Below are 10568 nucleotides of genomic sequence, written 5' to 3'. Positions count from 1 at the left end.
GGATGGGAGCTACATAGCGGCCACAGGTGCGGCGGGAGGAGGCGAGATCATCTACAGCGCATGTAGGGAGCTACGTACATGCAACAACGCTTTAGAGGCGGAGCTAGCAGCGTGCAGAGAAGGCTTGGAGCCGGCCTTGCACCGATCTAGCCTACCTATTCTGGTTGAGGTGGATAGCGCGGAGGCGGTGTCGATGATTACAGCACGCGAGATGGATAGATCATCACATCGTGCACTTATAGAGGAGATTTGTACGTTGGCTTGAAGCGATGCTAGGGAGATATCTTTTACTCTTTGTAGCCGTCTGCAGAACAGGATTAGTCATGAGCTGGCCGCCTATGGCCGTAGCACTCCGCGCACAGCAGTCTGGCTTACTGCCGGGATGAATTTTATTGTAAATCTGGCTCTCGCTGAGAAGCCTCCTTGAGTAATGAGAATTCCTTTTTCCATGCAAAAAAAAAAATGGGTCACCCTTGTGGATAAGCAGAGATTGAAACTGTCTTTTTTGCTATCTCAACGTGCGTTTGACAGTGCAGTATATACTTCACGGCTCAAGCAAGATACTACCTCCGTCGATTTTATTAGACTCCCTCTGAGTTTGGGTTAAAGTTTGACCCAAATATTTAATTAATAAAATACTCGTATAAACTACTTCCTCTGTTTCATAATATAAAAGCATTTTTGACACTACACTAGTATTAAAAATGCTCTTATATTATGAGACGGAGGAAGTATATGCCACAAAATATATACTGTGGAAAACCACTTTTAAATACAACTACAATAATATATTTTTTATCATATAATTTATATTTTGTTAGTTTTACGGATGGTCAAAGTTCGACCAATAAACTCGGTCGGATCGAGTATCTGGAATCCGTCGTTGCCGCACGTGAAATTGGTAGCAGCAAGTTCAGAAAACGATCGATACAGCAGTGGCGTTCTTTCACTTTCCAGTATGCGTGTGTTCCGCTGGATTCTCATTGATCAAAGCGCTGAAAACACATTCACCTACTGCGAGAAAAATCATTCACCTACTGCAAGAAAATCGACTCGGTCCATTACTCCATTGACACAACATTCTTTCTCTCGGGGTCATCGATGGTGCAGGAGGTTAGGACCCGCGAGATCTTATCATCCGATCGAGGAAGTGTCCTCCGTTGTAGTTAGGACTCAGGAGGGTTAGTACGCTTAATTCGTAGTAGTAGCAAAAGGCCAAAAAGGGAGGTGCGTACGGACATGTTAATTAGTCTCCCCTGGATTATTTTGCTTGGCAGCCGAGTTGTTCGCCGTACGAAATGTAGCAGCGTATATATAATAACGCATGATCGATCAGATAGATATTCAAACTTCAAAGATCACCGAGGAAGCGAATCCACTTATAAAAAGGAGAAAAATGCTGAGAGGCTGCGGCAAACCATTCTTCAGAAAAATATTTCTTTTGCGGAAATTTCTTCGGACAATTTGACATGTGTAAGATCACCCTAATAATGTGTAGTCTATACCAATTGTTTATAGATCAACTAGTTAGAACTTTGACGGGAATTAACAGAGTCGCTAAGGTGTGTATTACCGGCCTGTCATACTCGTGCAGAAATTGGCGTTCATTGACTCAGGAAGTACTACTCGCTCAGAATAAGTGTCGCTGATTTGTACTAAATTAGTGACATTTATTTTAACATTTATTTTGAGATAGAGTGAGTACGTTTATTTTGGGATGGAGATGTATATGATGACTCTAGCATTGCTATAATTTTCGAATCTTGTAGTACAATTATGCGTATATTTTAACTCTAGAAACCATCCCTCCACTACAAGATCCTAAAATTATAGCGACGCTAGAGTCATCATACACCTCTGGCATGCAAAATTTATGAAGCGCGTTTCAAATCAAGCCCGTGAGCCTGCATAGTTGTTGGCTGAGGGCGTTGATATGAAGCGGCCTTTATCCACAATTGCTAGCGGTGAGGGAGAAGTTTTAGTCCGGCCTCTTTCTCCCACGTGCAGCCAGGTAATGGAGCTACCATCCATACGGCTGCCCCTTCCCCCGTCGCCTACTTTGACCGCATGTTGAAGAGCACATGGGTAGAAATGAATGCCACTACAATTTCTCGGGCGGTTTCTAAATTATAATGGATAAGTATTGTCACTTCCACAGAAAGAAAGAGGGCCCTTTGGCTAGGGTTTCTCGTGCCTCCCGCCAGTGCCGCCGCCGGTCTACCTCGTCTCTTGTGGTCTTAGGGCCATGGCCACATCCAAATGGTACATGCAATTTGCAGTTGAAAAACATAAGCATTTTGACCTGTGCAAAAAAAAAAAAAATCGAACTCAAATGTTACCTCAAAAAAATGTTACACTTAATTTTGTTTTCTTCACCGATAAAGCACCGCTATCCCATATGGCATGAAAATTATCAAGCACGCTGGTCACACTAACATGAACATCTACAAAAAAATTATAATTTTTAAAATGTATTTACTGTTTATTTTAATTTTACTATTCATTAGGCAGTATATGCTCCCTTGCAAAAGTGTCTTATATTATGAGATGTAGGGAGTGACAAATAAGCTTGCACTTGTTTCAGATCGAATTTCTTGGTACACGACGAAGCATCATCTTACACTTGGAAACAAGAAAAAAAAACATAACGTAACATTCTGGAACAAAACAAAATTTTCCAAAACCGAAAAACGTAGTTTAAAAGGAACAATGGACAGTGGATCCATGCACGGCCCGTGCAGGTAGAATATCATTGCTCATCGCAGGTGTACTCATCTTTGTTTTTTGCGACGGTAGTGTACTCATTTTTTCTTTGCACGGAGAAGTCGACATCACGCTTGCCATCTTTTCCCTCCCATAATTTCTGCCATCTCTTTATCGAAAAATTAACTTCTGCTGTCTTTTGTAAACTATCTTTACAATGAGATGTTTGCATAGTCTTTTGAAACCCCGTCAAGTCAATAAAAGCTCCGACTTGTAGATAAGTAGGGTTTTAGTCCTTACCGGGAAGGCGTTTGGATGGATGGTGACCCTTCTTCATCGAGTTAGTCTTCCGGGATCCAGCCCTCCTCAAGTTCATCTGTTGGGACGAATTAGACAGAATTCTGGCATAGACTCCTACCAACTCCTCAGGGCGGCAAAGTTAGGGTTTCTTGTCGTGCATACGCAATAGCGATATTGGGTGTCAGGTTCTTCAAATCAATTCAAGGATTCAACAGCGATGACTACGGCTCTGGGGTGCCGGTCTTAGGGGCACGTGCACAAAGACTTCCCGGCTGTCATCGACAATGCCAGGCCGGTTTCGATATGGGAGCGGCGACAGTGGTGTGTCGGCAGCTCATTCTGACAGCGGCAATGGTCGTTCGGTGGTCTGTGAACCTCGATGTAATTTTTATTATGCTTGAATTGCTTTGCACTTCCGTTGAATCTTTATAATACATGTGATCCTTCTCGTAAAAAAGTCAATAAAAGCTCTCCTTAACATTTTTTTCATGTAGAAGCAGTAATAACCATGTTGTACTGTACTCGGTGCAAGAAGTGAACATTTCTGAATAGTATGTTTTTTATTAACTCAATGGTAGCACTTGATTTCACTGTGTTACCTAGAACGAAACAATGTCTTACGAAATGCATGTTACTCTACTCTTGTTCATGTACTTTTGAAATTAGAAAAATAATTAGTACACTACAGGCATGGAGAAATTGCCGGTCTTCAAGGGTTAGCCAGCTCGAGGTCTCCGGTTTTCCTCGCCATCTGCTGCTGCAGCAGCTGGTTCTTCTGCGCCGCCGCCTTCTTCTGCTGGACCCTCTCGCCGTACATGTAGGAGGCAAAGCCCCAGAGACAGAGCACGAGCGCGATGCCCTTTGGCCCATCGAACTTCTCGTGGAGGAAGATGACGGCGAGGACCTCGGAGAGCGGCAGGAGGACGGCGACCATGATGCCGGCGAGGAGCGAAGAGGCGCAAGTGACGAGCCCCACGACGCCCAGGTTGAGCAGCTGCCACGCCACGGCGCCCCACATGAGCACTAGGTAGTACTTGGTCTCGCCGAGCCCGAATGCCGCCGCCTCGATCGGCAGCGCCTTGAAGTCGCTCTTGATGACCATGCCGAGGAGGCACACCATCGTGCCGGCGAGGCCCATCATGGCCTGCATCTGCATCACCGTGGAGTAGGGTGGCGGCGCGCTCGCGGCTGGTCCCCTCCGCCGCCCAAACCGCTCCATGGCGACCTCAACGAGCGGCAGCACGAGCCCGGCGAGCGCGGCCGCCGCGATGGCCTCGCAGAACCCGGTCCAGTACGTCTTGGATGGCTCCCCCGCCGGCTTCCCGGACCCGGGACCGACGCCGAGAACCGCCGGACCGATGGTGAGCAGCAAGACGGCGTTGGCAGAGAAGGGCGTGAAGCGGAGCCCGACGAAGAGGAACGCGAACACGGCGGTGAAGGCGAGTTGTGTCGCCAGCAGCAAGGACGAGGTGGACAGCGGCAGCGCCTGCGACCCCATCGCGTACACGAAGCACGACACGGCGTACAAACTGCCTAGCACGACGGCCGCGCCAACGAGGCGAGGCGGGAGGAGGAGGTTGACGATGCCGTGGCGGCGGCCGCGGAAGATGGAGACGCAGAGGGGCGGGAGGAGGAGCGGCCAGCCGGAGATCTGGACCAGCGCGGAGAGCCAGAGGCGTTGGCCGCCGTGGACGAAGTAGACCCGCAGCAGGAGCGGCCCGCTGGAGCCGATGAGGACGAGGCAGGCGCTGAATATGACCAGCGGCGAAGGTCGGTAGCGAGCCGGCGAGGCGGCCGTGGCGCGGGGCGGCGAGGTGCTTGGCGTCTTTGCCGCTTCTTGCATGGCCGGACCCGGACTGGCACTAGCAGTTGTGATCGCCATGATGTGTCTTAGCTTAGCTGCAAGTATGCTTGTACTGCTACTTCGCTGTTTCTTGGATGCCCTCTCTATCCTCACACTCAGATGGTGATGAGAGCTTGTGTTAGACAGGGGCTTGTTGCAAGGGTTTATATAGGAGCTGGAAGATGTGAAGCTCGACCCCAGAGAAAAACTAGTGACTAATTTTCTTAGATAAGAAAAAACTAGTATGTAGACAAATTAGAAGTAGGTGAGTCAACATAAAGGAAGGAGGAGACATGTCAGTACACACCTAATAAACAGTTAGCGATGAGTGATTGCGTCTGCTTGTTCTACTATTTGTCACGCGAGATAATGCCAATAATGTACTCCTCCTACTGTTCCACTTGTGGAAACTTGTTACATACTTGTATGCCGCTGGATATTTTCCTGATCGAATTTGAACATAAAAACAAATTTGTTTGACGTACAATATTCCCCTGGTTTCAACCTCTCATCATAAATCACACTCATAAGTACTGTACACTGAGTCACTGACTCATGAGTTATGAACTCCGCAGAAACTGTTTGAATCCCGCATGAAGTATTCTGAGCAAACTCATTTAGTATCGTACTAGACAAACATCTGATATCCTTCATTTCGAAAAGAAAATAATCTGTTATCCACTTTAGTTTTATATATGCGACGGCTCACGACCGAGTCGAGGATGTCACTTGTTCATTGACCAGGGCGCATGCAGCAGGAACCTGCATGCATGCGGGCGGAACGGTCAGCGTTCCACGAGCCTGGACTCGTGCCGCATTACGCTCCCGCGTCCATACCCAATCAACAACCACTAGTTCTCCATAGTCCATACCTTATCACAACGAAAGCTTGTCTAATAATTCAGACACGGATGTCCGCACGTAGACGTGATGATTGTTTAGCGAGAGCGAAACAAAGGAGAAGCAGCGCCTCCGGGGCGGGCAACCGGCGTGCACGACGGCCGGGACCGGGTAATTATTTAGAACGCATGTGCGCAACTTGGCGACCCTCCATTGTTTCTGTTTTTGATTGAAGGATTTGGTTGCTTCCCTGATTCCATGTACTATAATACTCTCTGACGCATGCATGCATGCATGCATATACAGTAAGTATACATGTATGTTGGCATTCCGTGGTTTGGTCTATGGGTCACCGGGCGGGTCCAATTAAGCAGCAGGTCATCATTGTTTCAATGTGCATGTACTCCAAGTTACCAGTACAGTATATGCATGCTTAGCTACCACGAAGCCGTCGTGGAGCGGATGAGGCGATCTTGACGATGATAGTAAAGAATCGACGACCGAATGCAGGCCCTACGTGAGAAGTTGGTAGCAGCCAAAACGATCGATGGCAGTGACTTTTCCACTTTCCAGCCAGCGCCCGTTCTGTCGGATTCTCACCGAAAAGTAAAGCACACACACTCACCTACTACTCGAGAAAATCGGCTGGGTCCATTACTCCATCGACCACCATGCATGCCCAGCCGAGTAATTGGTCTGAACATGCTGTCTCTGGGTCACCGATGGTGCAGGTTGTTAGACTAGGACCAGAGATCATATCATCCGATCGAAGAAGTCTCAAGTGTTCTGTAGGATTAGGGAGGGTGGGTAGATAAGCTTATTATTTCAAATTACTAGTTGCTAGCATAAGGCCAAGAAGGGAAGTGGGTACAGAGAAATGTTAGGGCATCTCCGACGCTGACTCGCAAATTTGCTTCCGCATTCGTCTGCGGACATGAATATGAGAGTCGGGCATCTAATGCTATCATAATATCATGTATATGTCTATCAATAAAGAGCAATTTAAAATTCAAATAAACTCAAATTCATAGCGCGCGCCGGATAACAATGCCCAATTACAGTCAAAACGAGACAAGTATGCATGCCCAATCACAAAAGAATCTAAGTCCGGTAGTCTGCATCGAAAATTAATTTTTTTCTGTCTGTCGGACCGGTAATCCGAGCCTCCGCGCTCAACGTGCCGTCGCTGCAGCGTAGGCAGCCTCTGCTTCCGCCTCTCCATCCTCCTTGTCCGCCGCCTCCAACTTATCTTTCTATCGTTGCAATATCTTGTAGAGGATGGCTTCCACACGATCATTCTTGCGTCCGCATCTAATGAATCCAGATTCAAGGACATCGCCTTGGCGTCCTCTGCATCGGCTGCGATCTTCTCCCTTTTTTCTTCGAGCATCGCCTTCTTCACCTCGAGCATGGCCTTCTTCTCTTTGATCATGACCCTATGCTTCTTTTCGAGCTTGAGATTCTTCTCGGTCGCCTCCATCAACACTTTGAACCTCTCCGCCTTTTTTTCTTCCCTGATGTCCGAGCGCTTGACGTATGCCTCCTCTTTCGTCATGATGTCCTCGAACCTGTCCATCATCTTGACCGCCGCACCTTATCGCTTCGTCCTCTCATCCTCCCACTTCTTTTCCCGGAACACTCTTCTAACCATCTTGGGCGGCGTAGAAGTACGAAGCCTTGTAGTGCTCCAGCCATGGGGGCATCTGTACGGTGGGCGGCACCATCGAGGCACCGCGGCCCAGGCCGCGACCTCCACCACGTTCGCGACTAGCATGCCCACCGCCTTGTCCACCACTAGCACGTCCTCCGCCGGCCTCTTGCTTCTTGAGTGTTTCTTCCTTTTTGGCATTCGCTTTGACATGGTGATTTTGCCGCGTCGTCGAGTTGACATTTCAGGCGAGCTTGATGCGCTCGGACCCTCTTGCACCTCCAACACCTCCATCTCCGGCGGGATCTCCCCTGGTTCCATGCGTTGAGAGCGGTAGGATGGAGAAGTGAGTGGGAGATTTTGGCACGAAAATAGTGTGGGCAGCTACAAAAGCGCGGGTACCGCCTTCCTTTGGGATGGGCCGTGGGTGTTAAGGCATATCTCTCTCGATATAATTTTGGTGATTGATGACAACATGTTTGTGGACTAATCGTGTGCTTTGAGCATTTCAGAGATTCATCCTTTGGCACGAGATGATCTCTTTCCCCTCGGAGTGTTATTCAAGACGGTGTAGCTCTTTCGTTTCTTGTTTGGTGGACTAGTTTCGTAGGAGTCACCGTACTATCAAGAGGGGGTCCGCTTTGGTAAGGCTAGGGTGGAATCAACACGTACACATCCTTTCCTCACCCTCTGAGTCTTTCCGCTTCAATGGAGAGCTCATTCCCCTTCCAGATGTGTTGTTTTGGGTCCAAGCGGTAGTATCGCGGTACCCAACGGTAGTACCGCTTGTGGTTCTCAGCCGCAGTACCGCTGCGGTACCGGGCCCCTACCGCGTCGATTCAAGGGGGTTGCATCTCGTGTCGGGTTGAGCGGCACTTTGCAGCGGTAGTAGAAGCAGTAGTACCGCTCGAGAGCGGTAGTACCGCCCTACCACCGCGGCGGTACCGCACCGGGCTCAGTTCTTGCACCGCACGGTAGTACCGCGAGGAGGAGCGGTAGTACCACTGGGTCTAGCGGTAGTACGGCTGCCCCCTGCGGTAGTACCGCCCTCTGCGGGGCTGTTTTGGGGGTAACGGTTGGATGGGTTCCCTTTGTATAAAAGGGGGTCCTCTTCTTCTTCGTTGACTTACCTCTTCCCCCAAAAGCTCCATTAATGCTCCAAGCTTCATTTTCGTTCGATCTCTCTTCCTAGCCAATCAAACTTGTTGATTTGCTCGGGATTGGTTGAGAAGGCCCCGATCTACACTTCCACCAAGAGAAATTTGATTCCCTCACTAATCCCTAGCGGATCTTGTTACTCTTGGGTGTTTGAGCACCCTAGACGGTTGAGGTCACCACGGAGCCATAGTCCATTCTGGTGAAGCTTCGTGGTGTTGTTGGGACCCTCCGATTAAGTTGTGGAGATTGCCCCAACCTTGTTTGTAAAGGTCCGGTCGCCGCCTCCAAGGGCACCAACACTAGTAGAAAAAGGGTCAAATGTGAAGTACATTAGTGTCGGTTTGAATTTGAGCCGGCACTAATATGACCATTAGTGCCGGTTCCAACGGCTAGGCGGGCGGGCATCATTAGTACCGGTTCATGGGCAACCTTTAGTACAGGTTCATGCCACGAACCGGTACTAATGAGGCTGTGTCAGGCTATGGTCAGGCTGGGGCCCCATGAAGACCTTTAGTACCGGTTCATGCCATGAACCGGTACTAGAGTTTCTTTCTAAGCTGATTTTTAGTCCCACCTCGCCAAGAGAGAGGCAATATGAGCGGTTTATAAGCCGTGAGTGCACAGACAATGACGAAGAGTTGCAATGCTCACCTGCATGTTGATTAGCTTCAAGCCTTACGGAATAGCAAAGATTGCACTGAGCTATGTGCAGTGCAGTCTACACTATTCTGAATGGCTTGAAGCAAATTAACCAGCGTTGCACGTCTTTTTTTATTTTTAATAACTTATTTGAACTCTGGACTTCTTTTGTGTTCAATATGCAGCATTCAAAGCGACGTCATCAATTTCCAACATGTTCTGACATCATTTGTTGTTTTTCGGTCATTTACCTAATTGTTTAGAGAGCTAAATAACCGTGAAATTGAAAATCACTACAAAATGAATCCTAAAAATGTTGAAACTTGGCATGGTATCATCATATCACCCGCATAGTATACGCGAAAGAGTAGAGAGGGTCACGGCAAAAACTGGACGCCCTTCGTGTACAAACTGGATAAACTCTTTCGGAGTATCAGGGTTTCGGACGAGAACTCATCTGTTACACGGCCACTTCAATGTTTTCTAAACTTATTTGAACTCCGAACTTCTTTTATGTTTAGTATGCAGCATTCAATTTCCAGAAGACAATAAATAGAAGAAAAGAAATAATGCAGAAAATAAAAAAACTATACAAAAAAATTACTCAAAAATAAATAGAAGAAAATAAATAATGTAGAATATAAAAAAACTATACAAAAAAATTACTCAAAAATAAATAGAAGAAAATAATTAATGCAGAAAACAAAAAAATTATAAAAAAATTACTCAAAAACTAAATAGAAGAAAATAAATAATGCAGAAAAGAAAAAAACTACTCAAAAATAAATAGAAGAAAATAAATAATGCAGAAAAGAAAAACTATATAAAAAATTTGTTGGCGCGCTGCCCAATGGGCCTGACAGACCTAGGGTGTGCAAATGCAGGCCCAGAAGGGTCAGCAGGCTCACAGGGCAGCGCGCCCTAGTTAATTAGGCACAGAAGCCTGCTATATAGAGAAGCTCGAAGGAGCAGCCGCGGCTGGGTTTATAAACCAGTGCGGTTGCCCTTCGCTCGGCGAGGTGGGACTAAACATTGTGCACCGCCGGTGGCAGCGCACAACCTTTAGTGCCGGTTGGTGGCTCCAACCGGTACTAAAGGGGGGGTCTTTAGTACCGGTTCGTGGCACGAACCGGTACTAAAGGGGCCGTTTCCCGCCCCTTGGCCTGACGAAAATTGGCCTTTAGTACCGGTTGGTGGCTCCAACCTGCACTAAAGACCCCTCCTATATATATGAAACCTACGAAAAAATCAATTTGGCCCATCAGTAGTTCTTCTCGATCCAAACTTCTTCGCCGCGCCCGTCGCCCCATCGCGCGCCGCCCTCGCCGCCCCGCCGCCCGTCGTCGCCGTCACCGCCGTCGCCCACGCCACCCGTCATCGCCGTCACCGCTGTCGCCCCCGCCACCCGTCGTTGCTGTCACCGCCTGGCCCGTCGCC

General features: G+C 48.1%; 1 protein-coding gene across 1 annotated transcript; it reads right to left on the bottom strand.

Annotated features, from left to right (window-relative positions):
* Positions 1 to 3582: 3582 nt before the first annotated feature.
* On the bottom strand, positions 3583 to 4966 carry LOC119289567 (purine permease 3-like). Its single transcript, XM_037568868.1, has one exon. The coding sequence runs from the start codon at positions 4883 to 4885 to the stop codon at positions 3713 to 3715; it is 1173 nt and encodes a 390-aa protein (XP_037424765.1). The 5' UTR covers positions 4886 to 4966; the 3' UTR covers positions 3583 to 3712.
* Positions 4967 to 10568: the final 5602 nt, after the last annotated feature.

Source organism: Triticum dicoccoides, chromosome 4A (assembly GCF_002162155.2).
Source record: "Triticum dicoccoides isolate Atlit2015 ecotype Zavitan chromosome 4A, WEW_v2.0, whole genome shotgun sequence".
NCBI classification, from domain to species: Eukaryota; Viridiplantae; Streptophyta; class Magnoliopsida; order Poales; family Poaceae; genus Triticum; species Triticum dicoccoides.
The sequence above is the reverse complement of the archived record's forward strand: the minus strand, read 5'-3'. Positions and strand labels throughout refer to the sequence as shown.

Bases quoted from the DNA above. Each gene is read 5' to 3' on its own strand.
- LOC119289567 (XM_037568868.1), bottom strand. From the start codon at position 4,885: ATGGCGATCACAACTGCTAGTGCCAGTCCGGGTCCGGCCATGCAAGAA.